Genomic DNA, 25803 nt, shown 5'->3' on the forward strand with positions numbered 1-25803 from the left:
CGAATCCCCCACCATCAACATCCTGGGGGTCACCATTGACCAGAAACTTAACTGGACCAGCCATATAAATACTGTGGCTACGAGAGCAGGTCAGAGGCTGGGTATTCTGCGGCGAGTGACTCACCTCCTGACTCCCCAAAGCCTTTCCAACATCTACAAGGCACAAGTCAGGAGTGTGATGGAATACTCTCCATTTGCCTGGATGAGTGCAGCTCCAACAACACTCAAGAAGCTCGACACCATCCAGGACAAAGCAGCCCGCTTGATTGGCACCCCATCCACCACCCTAAACGTTCACTCCCTTCACCACCGGCGCACTGTGGCTGCAGTGTGCACCATCCACAGGATGCACTGCAGCAACTCGCCAAGGCTTCTTCGACAGCACCTCCCAAACCCGCGACCTCTACCACCTAGAAGGACAAGGGCAGCAGGCGCATGGGAACAACACCACCTGCACGTTCCCCTCCAAGTCACACACCATCCCGACTTGGAAATATATCGCCGTTCCTTCATTGTCGCTGGGTCAAAATCCTGGAACTCCCTTCCTAACAGCACTGTGGGAGAACCGTCACCACACGGACTGCAGCGGTTCAAGAAGGCGGCTCACCACCACCTTTTCAAGGGCAATTAGGGATGGGCAATAAATGCCGGCCTTGCCAGTGACGCCCACATCCCGTGAACGAATTAAAAAAAAAATGATAGATGAAAGAGTTTCCTCCACCTGAACAGTGCCAAAAACTGCACACCCTTGTCACTGACTCAATTGTCCTCTCCTCCATGCTAAATCAGACGGAGCCATTCTTTGTGGAACCATGGCCTCCTCTTCAATGCAGTGTTGAGGTTCAAGTCTCGTATGCTATCCATCACCAAGACCACTTATTTCTACCTTCGCAGCATAGCCTATAACCATATCTCTCCCTGCAGCCATTGAAACCCTCATCCACGTGTTCATCACCGCAACACGATTTCTCCAAAACCCTCCTTGCTGGCCTCCCAACTTCCATCCTCCGTAAACTTCAATGCACCTGGAGCTCTGCCGCCCATATTCTGACCTAGACTACGTCCCACTTACCCATTACTCAGTCCTCACTGTCTTGCACTGGCTCCCTATCTCCCAACGCATCAATTTTAAAATCTTCCTCTATAAATCCCTTCACTTACTCACGCAATCTTCTCCAGCCTACCTGCATTCTGTCCTCTGAATCCAGTGTTGTATGCATTTTCCGACCCAATGTTCCCAGCTCCACCATTGGTGTCAGTCTTCAGCTGTTTCGGTCCTACTTGCTGAAATGCAGCCAGTTAGCAGTGTCCTGGCCGGCATTTATCCCTCAACCAACATCGCTAAAACACATTATCTGGTCATTTACTTCATTGCTGTTTGCAAGACCGCCAAGTTTCCCTACATTTCAAGTACTTGCTCTTCAGAAGTACTGCATTGGCTATGAACTGCTTTGGGACATCTGAGGTCATGAAAGATGCTATATAAATGCAGGTTCCTTCTTCTTTCTACTTTATTTTCCTTTTAAGAGGCGCTCTCCACCTTTTAAAATGCTCTTTAAAATCCATTCCCCTTTTTAAACCATCTTGGGACGTTTCCCTTTTTAAAGGTGCTTTATAAATACAAGTTTTTAATACACTGTGGAGCAATTAACAACAAAGCAAATGAAATATTAAACAATATTACCAATCAGTAGAGGATAAGCCTGAGGAGGTTATGCTAAAACTGCATAGTCCTCTGGTCAGATGGTACATTAAGTACCTTATCCAATTTCAGTCACCAAGATGCAAGAAAAGAATTCCTGTACTGTAAGCAGTTCAGAGAAGAGCCCCAAGGCTGATCCCCAACCTTGGAAGAATGATCAATGAAGGCAAGGTTAGAGAAACTGAGTTCTTTTAGCCTTTGAAAGAAGGTGACTGGGGACAGTGGAAGGAGGGTAGGTGGCGGGGAACAGGGGACTTAATTGAAGTGTAGAGGAATATTAAAGGTACAGAAAAAACAAATCTGGAACATTACTTTAGGTAAACTATGTCAGTAGAAGGACATAGGTTCAAACTGGTGATGGGCAAATTTAGGACTGATGTTGGGAAGAAGTTCTTTACAAGAATAATTAACACTTAGGATAGACTCCCAGGAAAAATAGTGCAAGTCTTAATCAAAAGTCTGTTCGAAGTGGGGGTGCACAGGGGCTGAAACTACAGAGTTTTCTGTTTTGAATGGCCTTATTGATCTCATGATTGGATTATGGAAGGGAAAATTGTTCAAGATTGCTGCTGATTATTATACATTGACCCTTGCACGTGGAGGTGCCAGGAAAGGAGAGAATTGGGCTCAGCTTTGATATTTTCCAAAATTAGCCTGCTGGTGCTCACTGTTAATGTTCATAAATAAACCAGTGGCCACTTACGTAAGGCAGCGTGAATGCCAGAGCATATACGGCAAGGGCTTCTTTTCTAGTCCTCGCACCATTACTGCTCCAGTCCCCCAAGGATCTATCTTCGGCCACCTCCTTTTCCTCATCCAAATGCTGCCCCTTCATGACATCTGCAGGTCAGCTTCCATATGAATGCCAACGACATCCAGCTTTACCTCCTCTCGATCCCTCCACTGCCTGTGTGGTCAGACTGCTTGCCTGACATCCAGTCTTGAATGAGCCACAATTTCCTCCAGCTAAACATTGGCAAGACCTTTACCACAATGTATACACAAGTCTGTAGGTGCTAAATTTGATTCTCATTCTGCTGAGTTAGCTAGTTTCAGCCAAGGCAACACTTGGAATGCTACAATTGGCCTTAATACCTTGGGCTAAGAAGGAGAAAATCAGCTAGGCTTACCACTCTTGATTGGTGTTTTCTCAGGATCATGTGGATTTCAGGTGAGGACAGGATCAGTCTTTGCTGTGATGCCTTCCAAGGCTGAATAGTCAGCCACCACTCACTGGGCTTACCCAGGAAGAATAGCTTACGTGGAATAGGAAGGCAGCTCCCAACCATAAAACTGTACCCCAGCAGAAACAACAACTTAGTTCTTATGTCCATTTTTTTTCCCCCCTGCTGTAGTGGTGTGTTTTTGTGTTGACTTGAGTCAAAATTTGGAATGTTTCCAGTTCCTCTTCCAAGTTACAAAATTATATTTCAGTAATTTGGACTGGTTTGGAGCATATAACCTCTAATTTGGTATAGGAATATTTTATTGTTCGTGTGCAGTGGAACATAGGAACACGAGGAGGCCATTTAGCCCATCGAGCCTGTTCTGCCATTCATTTAGATCATGGCTGCTCTGTACGTCGATTCCTTTTACCCACCTTTGCTCCATAATCCCTTGATACCCTTACCTAACAAAGTTGAGCACTACAAATGAATGAGCACTAACTGAGCAGAATAAAAAATACACATCTGCACTCTTCTACACAACAGTTCACATCTGTAGTTAATAGCTGGCATCATTACCTGTTGCAATGGTGTAGTTGCACATTGCTTTCCATTTTGGGTGCAGTTGGAACCGAAAGACTTGCACGTACACTGTTCAGGGCCAACCAGATGAAAGGAATGATTTCCTTCTGTTCTGGCTTTCCACATTTTTGTAGTGCTCACTGCATGTCAAAAAACAGATTTCTAAGCTGCTTGACTTCTGATAAAATATAACTATTTAATACAGGAGCCACTCTTGTGCAAGTGAAAGCCTACTACACAGTAATGTTTTCTGTTTCTCGCTTATGCTAAAGTGCATAATACAACTATGTGCCGTGTACAGCATTACGTCCTTGATTTGAGTTTATTTTAAGGTTTAGGTAATGTTGCTTCCCCAAGAATCAGATTAATTAGTTTGCCCACAAATACTGTCACTGCATCAGTCATTCATTGTTAGGCTAAGCAGGATTTAAACTGCTTACCAGTATACTGATGTGGGGAATGTTTGTAGTCAAAACTACTGTATTTGATAGTTTCTTTGTGCATTATGGTGGGCTAAGTACAAGCTGTGTTTTTATTTCGATCAGTAAGTTTTTTCAAAAGATTAGCTTAACCTCAGAAAAAGCATATTTGAACTTATTTGCACTGGCAAGTGATCACTTGTAATGTTTTTGGTGTATATCTTTAAATAAGTGTTTACACTTTTAACCATATAGTGTTTGAAATATTGCATATTAGGTGGATGGCTGACTGTACTGTATGCATTTGTAGTCTTAATATATTGCCAAGTGGTTTATTTGGTTTAGTGCAATGGAATAGTTTGTTTTAGCACAATATTTTTTTTCAAGTTTTAAAAAATGATCTAATTTCTGCACAGGGGTTGCATTGTCGAAACAAAGTTTTCTCAGACTGAAATGCTTACTTTGAAACTCTTGTTCTGTAGGCTGATGCCCGAAGTCACCCAGTCTCCGAGTGCCTGGGCCTGGGCCAGAACTTGGACTTGTCGGACACCATGGTGCAACAGAAGCTGGACGAAATCAAGGATCAAATCAAGCGAGAAATACGGAAGGAACTTAAAATCAAGGAAGGAGCCGAGAACCTCAAGAAAGTCACCACTGATAAGAAAAATCTGGCCTACGTGGAAAATATGCTTAAAAAGTCCAACAAAAAACTAGACGAGCTTCACCAAGAGCTGCAGGAGTTGAATGCACATATTGTTGTGAAGGATCCTGAGCTGGGAGGTAAATGACGTACATTGCCAGTAGTTTTTTTAATACGATTTTTCTTTGTACAGTTTTAGTGGGCTGAGAATATGAGTCTAGTTTATTCTGCATTAACGTGGAATGTGAAAAGTGAGAATGAATTTCAACAGCTGCAGTGCAAGTTCAACAACAAACAGGGTGCCTTTACGTTGCAACTCTCGTTTTGGAAGAGGTCTGCAATGCCAGCCTTTCCCTGTCGCTTAACCCCTTTGCATTCCCAGATGGTGAGATTCCTTATCAGATAGCGGTCAAATGCAGAGCTGGCAAGACCCACGTAAAAGTGAGTCTCCGCTGCTGACGGAACAAAATAACTTTCCAAGTGCAACTGGCAAACCCACGCATTAGTCATCAACTGCCCATTCATAACGTAGCAGTAAATGCACAGTTGTATTTTAATAAAAAGAATTGTTCAAAGACAAATAAATGTGTGTTCTGACATGCAATTAAGTGTGCCCTCTATTAACCAGCTTTCCACATCTAACTGGCCATATGTGTTGGGCACTATTTTCAGCAGTAATTCCCAGTGAAGATTAGTGCAGGGAGTGGATATTAGGCATGAGATTGTGCTACATAGACAAGTTAGGTTTATGGTCCAGCAGTGACATTTTTAAGTTGCTATGCATTACACCATTTCCTGGGTTGAGAGAGCAAGCAAGGGCGATACTCCTAGGTCTTAACTAATATGGCTGTATAACAGATTACCAGGAAGTGCATAACAACTAGATAAACCTGTTGTTCCCTTTCTCTTTGCTTCTCTGCTCCCACCACCCCCCCCAACACCAAAATACTAAAAATTGGGGAAAAACACTTTGTTCAATTTTAACTCAGGTTGTGTGAACCCACATTCTGCAACTCCATGGCACGCAGCTTTGTCAGCATTCCACATCACTGGGCCATGCCAGTTGCAATTCATATAGCTGAATATGTTATCATTACGGTCCAAGCTGCATTGCAATTACTACAAATGCATTGTTCTGACGACTTTTTTATTTCCAGTTTCTTGCAATTAGTTTTCCTTTTTTTTAAGGTACTAGCGGTGATCAAACTTTTTTTTCCCCAAACCTTTTTATAATCATCGGAGATTTTTAAAAGTTTGCACAGTGAAGATTTTATGGTGCCTTTTTTCCTTCTGCTATCAACTACTGGTACAAGTTTATATTGCAGTGCTTGCTGCTTCAGTGGTTCTTGCTTTTAGACAGAATTATATAAAGAGATCGGGACTCTGTTTAATGTCTTACCCGAAAGAATAGGATTTAAATCCTCTACCGTTAGTGTAAGATAACATTATATTGCTCTTTCTTTGTATTTTTTTTGGCAGTTAGTTCTTCTGAGTTTTTTTATTGATGTTTATTGGTGGCCAATGCACAGTACTTCTGTGTAATTTGATGAAACTTTCAAAGAGCAGGCACGATGGGCCGAATGGCCGCCTCCTATGCTCTACCGACTATGAAACTATGAGATTTGACTAGTGCTGTTCCACTATTGGAGAAAATGGGGGCTGGGAATGGTTTTTCAGTTATCTAACTGATTTTTTTCACTTCTAGTGTAATCCACTGGATCAGCAAAGGCAATATTATAGAATAGAATAGAATAGAATCATAGAAAAGTTATAGCACGGAAGGAGGCCAGTTGGCCCATCGAGTTCATGCCAGCTCTATGCAAGAGTAATCCAGCTAGTCCCACTCCCTCGCCCTATCCCTGTAGCCCAGCAAATTTTTCCCTTCAAGTACTCATCCAGTTCCCTTTTGAAAGCCATGATTGAATCTGCCTCCACCACCCTCTCTAGCAGTGCATTCCAGATCCTAACCACTCACTGTGTATCTCACCTTTGGTTCTTTTGCCAATCATCTTAAATCTATGTCCTCTGGTTCTTGACCCTTCCGCCAATGGGAACAGTTCCTCTCTACAAACTCTATCTAGACCCTTCGTGATTTTGAAGACCTCTATCAAATCTTCTCTCAATCTTCTCTGTTCTGAGAACTACCCCAGCTTCTCCAGTCTATCCACGTAGCCAACGTCCCTCATCCCTGGAATCATTCTAATAAATCTCTTCTGCACCCTCTCTAAAGCCTTCACATCTTTCCTAAAGTGCGATGCCTAGAACGGGACACAATACTCCAGGTGTGGCTGAACCAGTGTTTTATAAAGATTCATCGTGACTTCCTTGTTTACATGAATGTTTTGATTAAACCTTAAATAGACATCTTTTTTAGGTTGCTTGTAATTCTGTCCTTAACAAATAACTTTCTGTTCCCAGCTTGATAAAGTAGTTTGATTCGGATTGTTGATGTCTTTGGATAATGTCTAAATATGATCTCACATCTTGGTGTCATTGAGATTGAGAAAAGTGATAGAAGATCATTGGTGCTGTTTACAATGCAGTAACTTTGAATGCAGACACATTGATCCCATTTTCATTGCCAGCTGTTAGAAAATTGCACTACATTGAAAATGTATGCAATGTTAAAACTGGATGTCTTCACTCAGACTTTCTCTAAGTTTTATGTTAGACTTTACTTTTGTGAAAAATAGGCCATGTGACTGTTCTGATAATCTTTCTGGCATGCACATACTAGGTGCATGTTGCTGTGTAGAGCAGTTGAGCACTAAATTGAAGCTTATCTGTGTAGCTGTTGTGTTTAATTCTAAACTGTGGCTGTAGGATATTTGTGTTATTTCTCCTTTTTAAATTTTGTTTAGTCATTGTTTTCTTCTGTTAGTTTTGCTCATACTCTTGGCATTTCATAAGAGAGGCAATAACTATTTTCCCTTTAGAAGCACCTCATCCAACAAACGATTAGATTAATAAACAATTACTAATTCACATTTTCTTGCTGTAGAATTCAACATTACCTTGCCCCATCACCCATTCAGTGACAGTCTCAAGCAGTTGAATGTCTGACACCCAACTAGAAAAACTTGAGATTGAATTTTAGGTCTACCTGTCAAACTTGTCATTCTTGATGTATGAATTTAATCTGTTCTCTGGCTGTTGGGTATGGAGTGCCTGGTTCTTCTCCATTAAATCCTTCTGCACTGTAATTAATTAATGATTTCTATTGGTAGTCATCAATAAATCTACAGCCAAAGAACTTCCTTAACAAAACAGTGTTCCTGTCTTTTAATTTTTTTTCTCTCTCGGAAGCTTTCAAAACCACTGACACTCAACTGACATGACCAGTATATTGAACATTTCATGAAAACAAGAGAGTCATTTAAAGCTGGAGAGAATCCCAGACAGTGACGACAATAATTCCCATTCTGAACTGAAGTAACAATAAATAGCGCTGTAAACACAGCTGCATTAATTTGTCTCTATAATGGGATTCCCCAGAGCTTTCTCTTCTCTAAAGTTCATGCTGACCAAGCAGTAAGGATTTCACTCAATCCAGCAGCAGTGCTCATGTCGAAAATGTGCATGTGCAATCTGAGAAGTAGCACTTGCAAGCGTGCAAACTAAATGGCAAAAGAGTTTGGTGGCAGGTAGAATAAAATTAGTGCAACAGCACTTGCATTTATATAGCACCTTAAATATAGAAAAACATTCCAAGGCATAATCAGACAAAAATCGATGTTGAGCTGTGGAAGGAACTATTGGGAGGGGTGACCAAAACATAGGCAAGGGGTGGGCTTTAAGGAGGGTATTAAAGGAGAGGGAGGTGGAACGGCAGAGAGGTTTAGGGAGGGAATTCCAGGGTGTGGGGCCTAGACAGCTAAGGCATGGCCGCTAATGGTAGGGTGAAGGGACATGGGGATGCATGAGGCCAGAGTTGGAGGAATGCAGAGTTCTGGGAGAGTTGTAGGGCTGAAGGAGGTTACAGAGATGAGGGATTTGAACACTGTGCATTTTTAAAATTTGAGGTGTTTATGGACCGGGCGCCAATGTAGGTCACTGAGCACAGGGGAGATAGCTGAATGGGATTTGGTGAGAGTTAGGATGTGGGTAGCAGACTTTTGTGTGAGTTTAAGTTTATGGAGGGAAGAGGATGGGATGTTGGCCAGGAGAGCAGTGGAATAGTCAAGAGTGGAGGTGCCAAAGGAATGGATGAGAGCTTCATTAGCAGATGGGCTGAGGTAGAGGTGGAGACTAGTGATGTTACGGAGGTGGAAGTAGACGATGGAGAGGATATAGGGTTGAAAACTCAGCTCCGGGTCGAATAAGGTGCCAATGTTGCAAAGTCTCATTCAGCCTGAGACAATAGTCTGGGAGGGGGATGGAATCAGTGGCGAGGGTCTTACCAATGTTGAGCTGGAGGAAATTGTGACTCATTCTCTGGACTCGGCAAAGGTCCCGGCAGATTGGAAAACTGCTAATGTAACACCCTTATTTAAAAAAGGGTAGTAGACAGAAGGCTGGAAATTATAGACCAGTTAGCCTAACATCTGTGGTGAGTAAAATTTTGGAGTCTATTATTAAGGAGACAGTAGCAGAACATTTGGACAAACATAATTTAATAGGACAAAATCAGCATGGCTTTACGAAGGGGAAGTCATGTCTGACAAATTTGCTTGAGTTCTTTGAGGACATAACGAACAGGGTGGATAAAGGGGAACCAGTGGACGTAGTGTATTTAGACTTCCAGAAGGCATTCGACAAGGTGCCACATAAAAGATTATTGCTCAAGATAAAGAATCACTGGATTGGGGGTAATATTCTGGCATGGGTGGAGGATTGGTTATCTAACAGGAAGCAGAGTGTTGGGATAAATGGTTCATTCTCGGACTGGCAACCAGTAGCCAGTGGTGTTCCGCAGGGGTCGGTGCTGGGTCCCCAACTCTTTACGATCTATATTAACGATTTGGAGGAGGGGACCGAGTGCAACATAACGAAGTTTGCAGATGATACAAAGATGGGAGGGAAAGTAGAGAGTGAGGAGGACATAAACCTGCAGGGGGATATAGACAGGCTGGGTGAGTGGGCGGAGATTTGGCAGATGAAATACAATATTGGAAAATGTGAGGTTATGCACTTCGGCAGGAAAAACCAGAGAGCAAGTTATTTTCTTGATGGCAAGAGACTGGAAAGTACTGCAGTGCAAAGAGATCTGGGGGTCCTAGTGCAAGAAAATCAAAAAGTTAGTATGCAGGTGCAGCAGGTGATCAAGGCCAACGGAATGTTGGCGTTTATCGCTAGGGGGATAGAATATAAAAACAGGGAGGTATTGGTGAGACCGCACCTGGAATACTGCATACAGTTTTGGTGTCCATACTTAAGAAAAGACATACTTGCTCTCGAGGCAGTACAAAGAAGGTTCACTCGGTTAATCCCGGGGATGAGGGGGCGGACATATGAGGAGAGGTTGAGTAGATTGGGACTCTACTCATTGGAGTTCAGAAGAATGAGAGGCGATCTTATTGAAACATATAAGATTGTGAAGGGGCTTGATCGGGTGGATGCAGTAAGGATGTTCCCAAGGTTGGGTGAAACTAGAACTAGGGGGCATAATCTTAGAATAAGGGGCTGCTCTTTCAAAACTGAGATGAGGAGAAACTTCTTCACTCGGAGGGTAGTAGGTCTGTGGAATTTGCTGCCCCAGGAAGCTGTGGAAGCTACATCATTGAATAAATTCAAAGCAGAAATAGACAGTTTCCTAGAAGTGAAGGGAATTGGGGGTTACGGGGAGCGGGCAGGAAATTGGACATGAATTTAGATTTGAGGTTAGGATCAGATCGGCCATGATCTTATTAAATGGCGGAGCAGGCTCGAAGAGCCGATTGGCCTACTCCTGCTCCTATTTCTTATGTTCTTATCCAAGACTGGATGTCAGGCAAGCGGTCTGACAAATCATTTGCCAAGCACTGGCCCATCCCCTCAGTACATAGAGATCAACAAGCAGCCTCTACAGTCCTAACTCTAGCACATATCTTGATATCGTCCGCAAACTTAGAGATCAATCCCCATACATCTAGATCTAGATTATTAATGAAAATAGTAAATGGTAACGTTCAAACACCGATCCCTACAGAACACCATTGGTAACTTGCAGATCCAAATCCATTAACGACCACTTTCTGCCTATGGGCATTCAGCCAGTTCTCAATCCACTGCAGCAGATTGCCACTAATTCCCCAAGATTCTCAGAGAAGCCTATTATGTGGCACATTATCAAAAGCTTTATGAAAGTCCAGGTAGACTATGCTCACTGGGGTAACCTCATCCACTAACCTGGTGACGACGACTTCAAAACATTCGATCAAATTGGTAAGACGCAAACTTCTTTTCTGGTAACTGTGTTGAGTGTCCCTGATCTGACCTTCTGTCTAAATGGTCATATATTACATCCCTAATGATTCCCTCGAGTATCTTCCCTATTATTGACATCAAGATAATGGGCCTAGAGTTACCAGGTTCTGCCTTATCCCCTTTTTTAATAATTGGAACTACGTTCGCCACCTTCCATTCTAAGGGAGCGGTCTCCGACTCCAGCGAGTTATTATAGATATGGGCAAGGGGCTCGCACGGCACCTGTCCCTTCTCCTTAAGGAACCTCGGGTGGATATCATCTGGGCTGGCAGCCTGATCTAATTTATAAGATTCCTTATTCTTTGTAAAACCACATCCTCATCTATTTTATTAACAATTTTTTTGTTAACAGCACCACTTAATTCTGTCAGTTGCGCATCATCTTCGAGTGAACACTGATGCAAAGTACTCATTTAGTATCTCCGCTGTACCCTGAGAGCCCTTCGTATCCTGTCCTTGAGCATCTTTGGTCCAAATTCAATAAACGATAATGTAAAAAGAATATCTGTTGGCTTAAATACATAGGTAGGATCAGAGTCTAGAGTGACATGTGCTGCATACATGATGTGGACCTGCCTGGACTCACGTATCATGCAGAGTGAATACTTATGTGTGAAGTGTACGAAGGTTGCACTTGAGTAGAAAGCTGCACAGCTTGAGAGTTTACTGGACACCCTCCAACGTTCAGGAGGGGAGAACATTTTTCTGGAGCAGATATTCCAGAGGCTGGTCACTTCATGGGTTGCTAGGAATGGAGATGCTGGTAAGGGAGACTAAGTGACCATCGTCAAATGAGGGAGGAAGCAACAAGTGAGGATCTGTGATGTGGACAAAAAGGGTGATAGAGGAGGGTAACCATAACCGACTACAAGGCACTAAGGAGCAAAGGGTTAACCATGGAAGAAACAGGACAGAATAGGTGAGTGGTGATTGTAGGGGATTCTATAGCCAGAGAGGTAGATCGTTTCTTTTGTAGACATGATCCAGAGTCCCGAATCATGCGTTGCTTCCCAGGTGCCAGGGTTTGGGACGTCACTGAGTTCTGGGATGGGAGGGCGAGCAGCAAGCGATCATGGTTCATGTGGGAAGCAATTACATAAATAGGAATAGGTTTGAAGTTCTGCCAAGGGATTTAAAGGAATTGAATTCTAGATTAAGGAGCAGAACCTCAAGGATGGTAATCTCTGGATTACTCCCACTGCCACACACTGAACCAGATAGGGAGAGAAAGATTAGAATTGTCTGGAAGGATGATGTAGATTGAGGATTTCAGATTCCTGGGACACTGGGACCACTGTTGGGGCCAGAGAAGGCTATACAGACAGGATGGCAGGTTGCATAAACTTGGTTAGTACTCCCTTGAGTTTAGAAGGTTGAGGGGGTGACCCGATCGAGGTGTTTAAAATGATAAAGGGATTCGATAGGGTGGATACAGAGAAACAATTTCCTCTGATGGGTTAATCCAGAACGATAGGGCATGATCTTAAAGTTAGATCTAGGCGATTCAGGAGTGAAATCGGGAATCACTTTTTCACACAAGGCAGTGGAAATCTGAAACTCTTCCCCCAACAGGCTGTGGATGCTGGGTCAACTGAAATGTTCAAGATGGTGATCGATATTGTTTTGTTGGGTAAGAGTGGCAAGGGACATGGAGCAAAGATGGGTAAATAGAGTTGAGGTACACATCAGCCTGATCTAATTGAGTGGCGGAATAGGCTTGAGGGGCTAAATGGTCTACTCCTGTTCCTGTATATTTCCTACTATTCCATTGTACATATATATATTTACATTTATCTAATTGCACTATGGACAATCTCTATTTTTATGATCAGAAGAGAATGTTGAATCGTCTGTTCCCAATTTGTATTCTATTTATCACCCGGTAATACATTTTGCCGGCAATTTTTTTTTGTGTAGCCCAAGAAAAATTAGTTGAAGCCGCTCTGTAATTTTACTTGTTGCGATCATATGATTATCAGAGTTATCTTGTGGCTACCAGGGACCAGTGAGCAACAGTTACCACAGACTGATGTTTCACAGACAAATTATAGTGCTCAAAATCAATGGACAGTGTCTACTACAGCAACAGTGGTTAGAAAAGGCCAATAAGCCATTACAGTATAAACTGAAATTACAGTATAAACAGGCCAGGAAGGAATCCCTACCTCTTCCTGGCCTCCCTTTACCAGCCTTGGCCCAGATGTGTCAGCCATCCAACAATCTAGTTGACCACAAGCTAATCAACAGCCATGGAGATTTATTAGAAAGCAATGTGAAAAGAACATTCACATGATTCCTGTTGACCAGTGAGATGTCTTTTCCCATCATTACCAATATTATATAGATTTTGTTAGTACTTTATTATTTCACCTTACTTTTTCCTTTGCCAAGATTTGATCAAATCTGAGCTTCAAGATGTCCTTTTAGTCATTGGGCAGGATCTTTGCTTATTTATCAGTTGCTACTTCTATCTGTAAACTCAGAACTTCCAAGGAAGGAAACATGCTAACCCTGAATTGGAAATAAATCAAGGCACTTGGAGATGGAATAAGAGCCATGTATGTGTGTTTGGTTGCTATGTGCTGCCAAGTCATTGCATTCATTTTGCTCTTCCTGTTCTGATGATGTAGAGTAGCAAATATCTTGCCAGAGACTGAGACAGGGTAAGCACAAGAGGAATAGAGATCATTCTGAATGTCCTTTTCTTACTTGATTTGCTTTCACTGGACAGAAGCTAGTCGGTTATTTTTAACTATCTGCATAGGTAGAATTTCCTATCACAACTGATAAAGATCTTCCCCAAGCATCTTGACATGATAGATGGTTCCAGTTTCTGTAGTGGTCTAGACTGAAGTAGGCAAGTGCAATGAGGATCACTGAATTCCACTACCAAGTTTAAACACTTTGAGACATTTGGGATGGAAATGGTTCATGTGGGACACCTGGAGAGCAATTGGGCTTTTATTGTCCTTTCACGGGTTTGATGAAAGTGGCATTATTTGCTTGCCCTGTTGATTAGGGGAGAAGAATAAATTCAGCGGAACCCATTTCCCCTAGAGTATTACATCAGGGGATGTCATTGTCACAATTCTTTCAAAAAAGGAGTTACAACAAACCTTTACCAGTTTGATGCCCAGCACATTTATGGAATTCCATACGCAAGTCCTTTATGATTTCAGATTGTCCACGAACCCCAGATACTCCTAACCCTGAGTCTACACATAATAGCCGCATTGCTGCCTTGAAGAAACAATTGGACATTGAACTGAAAGTGAAGTTGGGAGCTGAGAATATGATCCACATGTACTCGAATGGATCTTCAAAGGTGGGTTAATGTGCTAAAATGCACTTGCAGCATTGTACACAGTAATACCGTCTGTTTGCAAACAAAATCTATTCAAGCTAAACCATTCTGTTTTTACTTTTTACGTGCTAGTACAGCTATTTGTTTTCGACTTTTCTAGCGGGTATTAAGCTCGATGATAGCCTTGCAACCAAATAATTATAGAAAGTGAGTATTCTGTTAGACTAATGTCAGCTTGTGCTGCATTCTGCGATTACAAAGTCCTCATTTTCTATTGCACAATATCTGTGTAAGCGATGCTGTCTCTCAACGCACAGATCTTGCAGCTGCAATCACAATCAAATTTGTTGGGATTCTCTAAGGGCATTTTCACTTTCCAGCCATTGTAAATCCCAGCTAGTTTACTTTCAGATAGCAGTCAGCTACGCAAGACCTGCCCATTGGGAAATGGTGCTGCTTGTATGAGTCGGAGTGCAGTATAGAAGCAGCTAAATTCATCTGGAAACCACTGAGTGTAAAGTACTAAAGCCAGACTGTTAGGATTAATGTCTTCACTCTCCACTGGCTCTTAAGGGTCGTACTGAAATGAGTTTGAATGTTCTCAATCAAGGCCCTAGTGGGCACAGATCCACTGCAAAAAAAAAATGGAAACTTGGAGGCCATAATTATTGCTGGCATGAGATGGGGTGGGGAAAACATTGGTGCAGTACAGGGTGTTCTTGTGAGGTTAGGACTAAGGTACACTGTTGGAGTAGCGTAGAGAGATCTTTACTCTGCATCTCAGAGTACTTGGTGCTGACCTGTTGCTAAAATGGAAAGTAGTGTTACTGGCATCCCTTACCCTGATCACACAAAATCACAAAAAAATATAAACTGATAGTGAGGTTAAGGTGATAACTGTATCTAAGTCATATGGGAAAGATTTTTATAGATTATGATTATTACTTTTTGATGATTCCACAATTTCCACTATCGTCTCATTTTCTCCCTTAAGTTATCCTGCCATGATTTATGAGGCACAGTTTCCCCCAGTTACAGGCAGTTCTCTAGAACTCACCCAAGTGGCTTGCAGGTGTTCTTTTTCACAATCTTGGCAAATTGCTGTCACAGAACATGATTTAATCTTTTCAAATATACCTCAGTACTATATAACTTGTAGTATAATATACTTGAAGGAGCTATGGTTTACCAAAAAATCAAAAACACCAGGTGTTTGGGCTTTTTATTTATATGCTCGACATCATTCGGAAATTTTATTTTCAGTGAACTGATCAGGGCACACAAATGGTACTTGGTATATTCTGTTGTATTTTAAAAGTATAAATTCTTTCTTCTGCCCACCCCCCCCCCCCCTTTCCATATCTCTCTTGAAGGCACTGACTCTTAACTGAGGTATCTGAGGTATTGCTCTGCGGGGGCTGGCAGTCTCTAGGACCTCAACCAAGTGGCTGTCCTTCATGTGTGAGCCTACATAGTGAATGAACGATGTGATGAAGGGGGAAGCCTCCGAAAGCTTGTGAATTTAAAATAAAATTGCTGGACTATAACTTGGTGTTGTAAAATTGTTTACAATTGTCAACCCCAGTCCATCACCGGCATCTCCACATCATAGTGAATGAATGCAGACTATTTGATCATGGAAGGCATTATGGCTGGGATTTTGTCCTTGCCTGAGATATACTCTCAAATCTTTCCAATAGAGGTTGCTAAATGGGAATCAGAAACAGGAGCCTTGGATTTTTTATTTTCCTTCTCTTTAACCCATTGAAGTGCCCCAACTGATGTCTTGGCTGTGATCAGCATAGAGCAGGGATCGAACCTGACATCTTCTGGTTCATGTGGCTCAGTAACGCATCAAATTATGGATTTGCCCACTAACCCATCTGGGGAGCTGGTCCATATTCTCTTTGGGCTAAAATGTTGTTGCGTATTTTGTTTGGCACAAGTCATTAGACTACAGCTGTTCTATTGAAATCGGCGCTGAAGCATTATACATCACCTCCTGTGTTTTTCCATTGAAAGGCAGTACCAGTTTATTTTTGATGTGGCTAAAGGTTTAAAGTTCTGCCTGACTAGACACAGTACTCACCAAACCAGACGACTGTTTGTTTTCTATAGAAACCAAACCGTGGCTGAATCTAACACTTAATAATAGTAAATTCGGCAATAGAACAATTAGGTCTTGTTAATCCCTGAGAAGGCAGAAACTACTAAATAAAGTTGGAGTTCATGATCTGGGCACACGTTAAAAACATTCAGGTTTCCCAAAAGAAACCTGCATGTTGGCCCACAAAATATTGTTGATTTGACAGCCTAGGACAGTAAACATTTTGGTACTATAGTAAGGCAAGCTAGCCTGAACAATTAAGTCTTTAGAGTCCCACTTCCAATTTCTGCTTTAGTTTATGTATGTGGAGGATGAACAAATAAGGGAGTGTTAGATTGCTATATATTTATATATCATTGTTCTCAGTAATAATGGTTTTCAATATTGTATAATGACAAACTATTGGTATATTATAATGAATTGAAATATATATTAATTATATATCAAGGTTATAGACCAATATGTTGCCATTATACAATATTGAAAACCGTTGTTATTGAGAACAAAACATTTGTGTACCACAGACAAAATTACTTGTTTGGGTGCTGTTAGGCTATAAGGAGCACAGGCAATTGTACTTCTTTAGCAACCGTCTTCCATTTTAAACCTAAATCAATGTTATATGTTAACATAAAGCAGAATGAAAAGAATGTAACAGCAATGGTCACTGTTTGTTTTGGAGTTGTATAGATTAGTACATTTTATGTAAGTTTTTGCTGGGTGAGAGCTATTGGGTAAAGTGATGTAATAGAGCAAAGTAAAACTGAAAATACACAGCAGTCTGTCTGCATCTAAGAGAAATGACAGGTTAATGTTTCTGGTGTAGACCCTTCATCAGAACCAGTTCTAACCATATCTGTCTTTTTCAAATGCTGACTTGCTGTGTATTTCTAGCATTATCTGTTTTAATTTCAGATTCCCAGAATTTGTAGGGTTGTTTTTCTCTTTGATATTGGAGTATTGTGGAATACTGTAGTATTGGGAGGGGCTAAGAAGAGAGAAAGGAGGATTAAGCATGAACTTCTCAACCTCCCCCCATTCAGTTCTTGGTGGAGTATGGAAAAGACATTGAACAGAAGTGTTAGAAAGCCACACTGAAGGATGATGTGTGGAAACAAAAATGACAATAAATAATTTCCATTTCTATAGCAACTTATCACATCTTCAAAATGTCCAAATGCACTTCAATTGCAATTAATTATTTTGAAGGGTAGTCAATGATGCAGGCAAAATAGGTGTAAAATGGTAAATGTACAAAATACATGAATTATTGAGCCCTTCAATCTCTAAGTACTTCAGTTCCATTCTGCTTTTTACATTATGGAGTCAGATTGACTGGTGGTGATGTACATTTAGATTTCCTTCAGTATGTACTGGTACTATAGGTGTCTGAACCAGACTGATGTAAAACACTTCACCAGATGTCAGTTCATGTAGATCTTTTGTTTATTCTAAGTTAGCAAGTGTTGTAGAAAAATAATTATCTGTAATTTTATTGTTTTCTAGCATGAATTTTGGATTAAGTACTTTTTTTAATTTCCAGGATCGAAAGCTGTTAGCTGCAGCTCAACAAATGCTTCAAGATAGTAAGACAAAAATAGAAGTTATAAGGATGCAAGTTCTTAAGTCTACACAGACTAGTGAAACAGCCTTTGAAAATACAGATGGAATAGGTAAGACATATAGTTAGTATATCATAGGGTTGGTTTGCACCACTGTTGGGGTGGGATTGTAAATATGTAAAATAAGTTATGAAAATGTAGCAATATTGATGTGTAAACTGGTACCTAGTCAATTGTGATGTAAAGGTTAGCCCTAATTACACCGACATACCAAGACGTCTGATTTTTTTTTTTAAGTTGTTTATCGCTCCCTCTGGAATATAAATTTATATAATCTGTTCCTTGAAATGACGTCCTGTTCGTATATTGCCCAAAAACACACAGACTGTCACCAGGATTTTGAGAAAGTATAACTCTCACTCTAGGTAGGTGATGCCTAGTATTGTGTGTCACTGCCCGTTGTTGCATGTGAAAACTTAAAAGACTATGCAGCTAAATGCATTTGATCAGCTAAGGTTCCTGGAAAAACTTCTGAACATATAAAATAAAGGGCAGGAAAAAAACAGCTGGTACATTTGAGCCTGCCCTATACTCTCATAGTGCAACTTCTACACACCATCACCCCCTCTGCCTGTCTCTTTTCTCTTTTTCACCACCCCCCCCCCCACCCTCACACCCTTCAGCCATGCAATCTCCTGGGAGATGCAAAAAAATAAGACAAGTCCTTGGGTCAATTTCAGAAAAAAACTCGTTGAATTTCTTCCCCAACCCCAAAAGCGATCAAACAGGATCCAGGTCACCACAGTGACTGGGGGAGACATCCCCCAACACGCAACTATCTTCTATATGCAGTTACGTTGGCCACATTCTGGAACTCCTCCAGCTCCCTTTTGAACGCTAGCAGCAAGTTCTCAGCCGGCAATTTGTTCCAGAGGTCGACGACTCTCTGTAAAAAGATGTATTCCCTAACATCTAAACTAATTCCATGCTTATGTGATGTCCCCAAGCAGTCTAGCTTGAATAGCCTATCCACATTGATTAAATGTAATCCTTTCATTACTTTAAAGACCTCAATCAAAGCTCCTTGAAACCTATGCTTTTCTAGAGCAAAAAGCTCCCATTCTCTGACTATTATGGTAACTGAGGGCCTTTAAAGTAGGCATCAATCTCGTGGCCCTCTTCTAAAACTTTTCCAGGGCCACTATATCGTTCACCTTGAGGGGGCTAAAACTGAACAAGGTACTCTAGATGAGGCCTGACCAAGGCCTTACACAGGTCCAGAATTTGCTTTTTTAATAGCCTCACAGCACTGGTCATGGACCTTCGATGATTCATACACTTCATACACTTTAGGTCCTTGCCCTATATATATATATACATATATATATATATAATGACATCTTTCAGATACAGGCCAGTTCCCCCATTGCATTTATATCTGCATGTAATCTATTTTTCTCATCCAAGGCCCTTACATCTGTACATATCTTTGTATCATCCATTTACGGAAAGTTCCCTGATGCCTTCATCCAGATCATTTATTAAGGTGGTAGAGCAGAAATCCTAACACCAATCCCAGCAGGGTTCCACAAGTGACCAGCCCCATAAAGAACCACTACCATTAATAACTGCCTTCTAGCTTTAAGAATGCAACCAATTCCTTATCCAAATCAAAATCGGCCCGCAAATCTGATAGGACTCGACCTTATTTGATATCTTTGTGCGGCACATTGTCAAGGGCTTTTTGAAAATCAAGATGCACAATGTTGTATATCCGCTAACCTAGTAACAGCCTCACAAAATTCAAACAGGTTCATGAGACAGGGAAGAAAGTTGCTTGAGAGAAGAACCTAACCAAAGCTGAACATGGTTAACAATGTTACAGGAGAGGGCAATAGTGACAATCGGTGCTGTAAACATAGTGACTTACTAGCATCTATGAAAAGAGTAAAGAAAATCTTAATAGTTTTAACATCTGTAATGCAGTCCAATTTAAGAGTTTACTTAAAGAAAAACACTTCCTCTATACAAAAAGCCCACTTTTTAAAAAAAAAACTTGCATAGAATTTTACTTTTACATAGACTGCTGATTGAGACGTTACACAACACTGTTTGTTTATTAGTGCCCATTGCTCTATTCATTGTGTAACATGCAGCACAAATTTCAGAAAAAACACACACTAATTTTGTAACATAAAGACATGATACATGCATTTTCAAGCAAATAACCTTTTACTCAAAATGACCCAGAAAAAAATTAGTCAAATTTGTAAACATCTAAGTTAACAGGGAGTGATACAGCGACGCTATGTAAGTGCATTTGTTGTAATCTTTCCCTCCCTTCCCCTGGGTTATGTGGGTGTCCATTAGTCAGAATGCTGGAAACCTACCCAGAACTAAATCAGCATTCGCATTGCTGCTACCCACAACTTGTGGCAGCCCAGGATCCATTCCATCTGCTTCTGACATTCTATATACAACTGTCTTTGCCTCTGTTGACTTGCAGATTATTGCTTTAAAAAAAAGGGTATTGGGAGACAGCATAGAGACTCATTTGTATACGACTGTCATTTTAGAGTATAGTAGTGTTTTTACAGAAATAAACTGATCGATCTGTCAGACGAAAGACAGGATCCTCATCATGCTATGTGTGTTTCAAGTATTGAAGTCGTACAAAGACCAGGAAGCGAACAACTTTTAAAATGTATTGAGAAATGCCTGGTTACGATGCTGATAAACTGGTCAGTCAAGGTTTCTCCTTCCAAGAATAATGTCTAATTGACACTGCCATGAAAGCCAACCTATTGATGTCCTGACTGAGATGAGTAAACATTGGTAAAACTTCAGAAAATAAAACTGAAGCTTTCTCCTGATCAGCTTGTAAAATACTAATTTTAAGTTGCAGGATGCTAAAGTGGGTAAATGCATTATCTGTTGGGGTCCTGAGCCAGACAGATAAGGAAGGCTCCAAGTTCAGTCTCTGGTCTGGGCTGAGTTTGCTGATTCCAGCTGGAAGGGTAGTAGGAGTGCTGCATTTGGCCTTGGCACCCCTGGGCTAGGGAGAAGTGTACTCGTGTCCATTCACCATCAGGTGAGGTCAAGATTGGACTAGACTGTGATGCCTCCCATGGTCAAGTAGCCGGCTAGCATCCACAGTTTAGGCTTGCGACATCATCCGAAAACACAACGTCATGTTCTACATGTACCCTGACGACACCCAGCTCTACCTCACCACCATCTCTCTCAACCCCCTCCACTGCCTGTCTGATGAGCAGAAATTTCTTCCAACTAAATATTGAGAAGACCGAAGCCATTATCTTCGATCCCCGCCACAATCTCTGTTCCCTGGCCACCGACTCCATCCTTCTCCCTGGCCACTGACTGAGGCTGAACCAGACTGTTCGCGACCTTGGCGTCCTATTCCGACCCCATATCCGCTCCCATCACCCAGACCCCGCCTCCGTAACGTCTCCATCCCTGCCTCACCTCACCTGCTACTGCAACCCTCATCCATGCCTTTGTTACCTCTAGACTCCACTATTCCAATGCTCTCCTGGCCAGCCTCCCATCTTCCACCCGCCATAAACTTGAGCTCATCCAAAACTCTGCTGCCCGTATTCTAACTCGCACTAAGTCCTGTTCTACCATCACCCCTGTGCTGGCTGACCTATGTTGGCTCCTGGTCCAGGAACACCTCGATTTTAAAGTTCTCATCCTTGTTTTCAAACCCCTCCATGGCCTCGTCCCTCCCATACTCTGTAACCTCCACCAGCCCTACAACCCTCCCAGATCTCTGCGCTTCTCCAATTCTGGCTTCCTGGACATCCTGGATTTTAATCGCTCCACCGTTTAGGGCCGTGCCTTCAGCTGCCTAGGCCCAAAGCTCTGGAATTCCCTCCCTAACCTCTCCGCCTCTCTACCTCTCCTCCTTTAAGACGTTTCTTAACACCTACCTCTTTGGCCAAGCTTTTGGTCACCTGTCCTAATATCTCCTTATATGGCTCGGCGTCAAATTTAGTTTGATAACGCTCCTGTGAAACGCTTTGGGATGTTGTGCTACGTTAAAGGCGCTGTACAAATGCAAGCTGTTCTTGCACATGAAGAATGGCCACCTAGATGAGGTACTGGAGAGCAGCCAGCATCCATGAACAGATACCCCAGTGTGGGTGATCCATAGAAGATTTGTTTTTAAGTGTCATCTTATTCTTAATAATATAGTAATCCACTTCCTTTTTAAAGCAATAATTTGCCATAGGATTAAGAACTCAGCATTGACGAGGGCTTTAAGTACAAAATATTACCTTTTGCATAATATTGACTGCTTTTGAAATCAAAGTTTTCAGTTCAAGTAAAACTCAACTTATATCTTGTTTATCAGGTTCTTGTGTGTGTTTTGGCATGTTGTATGATTTAACAGCTGACTCCTTTTTGCCCTAATTGTAGTTGTACAGTAACAGTTTGCATCTATTGTTAAAATTATGTTTTTATTTAAGCAACAAAACCTGGGATAAGCCCCCTGGAGCTTAGGGTTGAAGAGCTTAGGCATCACTTCAGAATAGAATATGCAGTGGCGGAAGGAGCAAAAAATGTTATGCGACTTCTTGGGTCTGGAAAGGTTCCTGACAAGAAAGCACTTTCAGAGGTAATTAAAAAAATATATATAAATAGTATCTTTAATTTAAACATACTGAAGATTTACAGTAATTTTTCTTCCCTTAACAAGGCACAAGCAAGATTTAATGAATCAAGTCAGAAGCTGGATCTTTTAAAGTACTCATTGGAGCAAAGATTGAGTGAGCTTCCAAAAAACCACCCAAAGAGCAGTATTATCAAAGACGAATTGTCAATGGTGTCATCACCAGCTCTCAGTCCACGTCACAGTGTGATATACTCACAGAATCAGTACAGCACGCTATCCAAACCTGCTGCATTAACAGGTGTGTATTTCAAATATCTTATCACCTTCAAAATCATTTTAAGAGTATGGTTGATGTGCAGGGGAATAGTGCTGATTATAATCACCAGTTCAGTTGCATAGAGAAGCTCAATTTTCCAGTTGTGGTCACTTTATGTTCACTTTTTTAAGATGGAACTACCCTTGTCAAAGGTGCATGGTGCTATGGCATGTTAGATCTCAAGCACCATTAGTCTGCTCTTGCAGGACTCATGGGAGGATCCTGTGATCATATCCTCTTAGGTGAATTAGGTGCATGGTCAGACTGGAACAACAGTGAGAGAAAATTGCAGGGAGGGGGAAGGAACGTGGTAGAATATACCCAACAAAAGAGTCTGTAGAAGAACCTTGCTGTTTTGATAATTCATAATTCAGCCAAGTTCCACAAAATGGCTGTTTATTTTTTTATATATATATTAGAAACACTCACTGGTATTTTGCATTTGCGTTAATGCATTTGATTTGCATATCACAAAGAAAGCCTGCCATATTGGCAAATAGAATGGTAGAACTTTGAGGTATACAAACAGGAATGAATATAAAGGCATGATTGTCATCTCTCTCTCCTGCAAGCGAACAGTTTACAGAAAATTAAAAACAGTAAAGTATGTATGTATTAATTGAACAAATGACTCGAGTATGTAATTAAGAAACTGTTCCTAAAATCTGAGTATCTGACCTGCCTTTTAATTTGTATTGTGGATCCCACAATCTACTTACTCAATTCCTTACCACTCAACTATCACTCAGCAAAATTCTCACCATTATTGTGAACATTCTCTTTTCCTCAGGCATTGTTCCACATCTTCAAAATTGCTCTTATAGAACCATTAGCAGTTTACAATGCAGAGGAGGCCATTCAACCCATCGTGTTTGTGTCAGCTTTTTGCTGGAGCAATCCAAAACTAATCCCACCGCCCTGTGCTTTCCAATTGTCTTGTGCAGGACCGTGGAAGTTTTTAAACGCCCACCTTTCTAACTACCATCCTATCTCCATTTGCCCTGCCCCTCTCAAGTCCTGAAACGTGTTATTTCTGTCCAATTCTATGCCTGCCAATCCCTACCACTCACTCTTTGAATGCCTCCAATTTGGATTCTGTCCTGCACGTAGCACCAAGACCACCTAGGTCAAAATCACCAGCAATGTTCTGTGTGACTGCAAACTTGGTGAACTATAATTCCTTAACCTTTGATACAGTCCACTATTCAAGTCTCCACCACTATTCATCCTCTTCCATGGTCACCCTCCACGGCTCTGTGTACTTCTGGTTCCATTCTACGTATTCCAATGCAGTCATTGCATAGTCTCCAATGGCTTCTCATTTCCACGCATGGTCACCTCTGATGTGTTCCAAGGCTCCATTTTCGGATCTCCTCCTATTCTTCATTTGTGCACTGCACTTTAGTGATATCATCGGCAAACATGCAGTCAGCTTCTATATGTATAGAAGTGACTCCCAACACTACCTCTTTGCTGCCACACTTGATTCTTCGTCTCGCCATGCAGCCGGCTGTATCTCTGATATAAGTCTTGTTGAACCAGAACTTTCTTCAGCTCAATGCCAGCAAGACCTGCTCAGCTTCCACCAGAAAATTTGCACTTCAGGTGCTGATTCTATTTTCCACCCCAGCTTTTGCTTAGATTAAACCCAATGGTGTACAATCACAGTGTTGTTTTTGACATTGATCTGTGCTTCAGACACCTATGCTACGCCAAGGCTGCTTGCTTCCACCTTCAGAACATCATGTTCCTGCGGCTCCATCTTACTCTAGTGCCGTTGAAACCTTCAGCCACATCTTACATCAGCTCAAGCATCGACCTCCCCAACTCCATCCTACGCAAACTCTAACTTATCTGCTCCTTCTATCTTGTCCCACACAACCATCACCCTTGCTGACCTCCACAGCTCCCTACCCCAAGCATCAACTGCAAAATCCTTATGCTGATCATACAAAAGATGAAGATTCCTCAAACTCTGGAATTTTCCTCCTAAACTCTTCCACGTTGCTACTTCTCTGTTTGTCTTCAAAAAAATCTCCTCAAAACTTACCATTTGATTGTGCCTTCAGTCACATCACCACATTTCTTCCCTACTTGTTGCTCAGCATCCTGTTTTCCCCTATGAAGTGGCTTAGGATATTTCTTACCTGAAAGCCACTGCATAAATGTGTGTTGGTGATAGTGTTGGATGATTTAAATGTCTTCAATCATTAATTTAACTATACTGAAATATAAATGTTAATTTATGTTCCTGTGTTGTGAAAAATAACACTCTTTAATTTTCTGTCAATAGGTAGCCTAGAGGTTAGGCTTATGGGATGTCAAGACCTGCTAGAGACAGTTCCTGGCCGATCAAAAAATACATTTGTTCCTTTACCTGGCTGGAGCCCAAATGAAACCAGATCCTCCTTTATAAGCAGAACTAGCAAAAGCAGAAGTGGGACTAGCCGGTATCCTATCAAAACAGAAGATTTGTCCAGTTAAGTAATTTTTTTTTTAATGAACATGTGTGTATTTAGTTGAGGCTTTATGGATAGTTGGTTCTTCTGAGTGTCACCACCTTCTCTGAGCATCAGAAGACTTTGAGTACTTAACCACCTTTGAGAACTTCAAGCTACAAAAATTTGCAGGGCTGTGGAAAGAGCAGGGGCATGGGACTAACTGAATTGCTCTTAAACTGCTGGCATGGGCTTGATGGGCTGAATGAGCTCCTTCTGTGCTGTAACCTTGCTATGATTCTACAAAAAGTTGTTTCATACTTGATGGAGAAATCAGACGTTTTGTTTCAATAAATCAACACGTTGGCTTATGTATTTGTGCACCCATGCTCTGTTTTGTGTAACCTTTATATAAATTTAAATTTTGATCCCTCCCCCTTTTTCTTGCCTCATGTCCAAAAGATGACATATGGTGGCACACACATTTGTAGCCCTCTCTTACATGAGGAATTGCTACTAAAAC

The 25803-nt window shown here is 41.5% G+C and overlaps 1 protein-coding gene across 2 annotated transcripts in view; it reads left to right on the forward strand.

The window, feature by feature from the left end:
* The window catches only part of LOC137325138 (serine/threonine-protein kinase N2-like), a 98514-nt gene that overhangs the window by 37771 nt on the left and 34940 nt on the right, over positions 1 to 25803 (forward strand). For both annotated transcript variants that reach the window (XM_067989886.1, XM_067989887.1), the window contains exons 2-7: positions 4352 to 4649; positions 14094 to 14239; positions 17869 to 17998; positions 22381 to 22529; positions 22611 to 22824; positions 25136 to 25321. In XM_067989886.1, coding sequence (XP_067845987.1) covers positions 4352 to 4649; positions 14094 to 14239; positions 17869 to 17998; positions 22381 to 22529; positions 22611 to 22824; positions 25136 to 25321 — 1123 coding nt within the window. The remainder of the gene's footprint in view (positions 1 to 4351; positions 4650 to 14093; positions 14240 to 17868; positions 17999 to 22380; positions 22530 to 22610; positions 22825 to 25135; positions 25322 to 25803) is intronic.

The sequence above is a fragment of the Heptranchias perlo genome, chromosome 9 (assembly GCF_035084215.1).
Source record: "Heptranchias perlo isolate sHepPer1 chromosome 9, sHepPer1.hap1, whole genome shotgun sequence".
In the NCBI taxonomy this organism is placed as follows: domain Eukaryota; kingdom Metazoa; phylum Chordata; class Chondrichthyes; order Hexanchiformes; family Hexanchidae; genus Heptranchias; species Heptranchias perlo.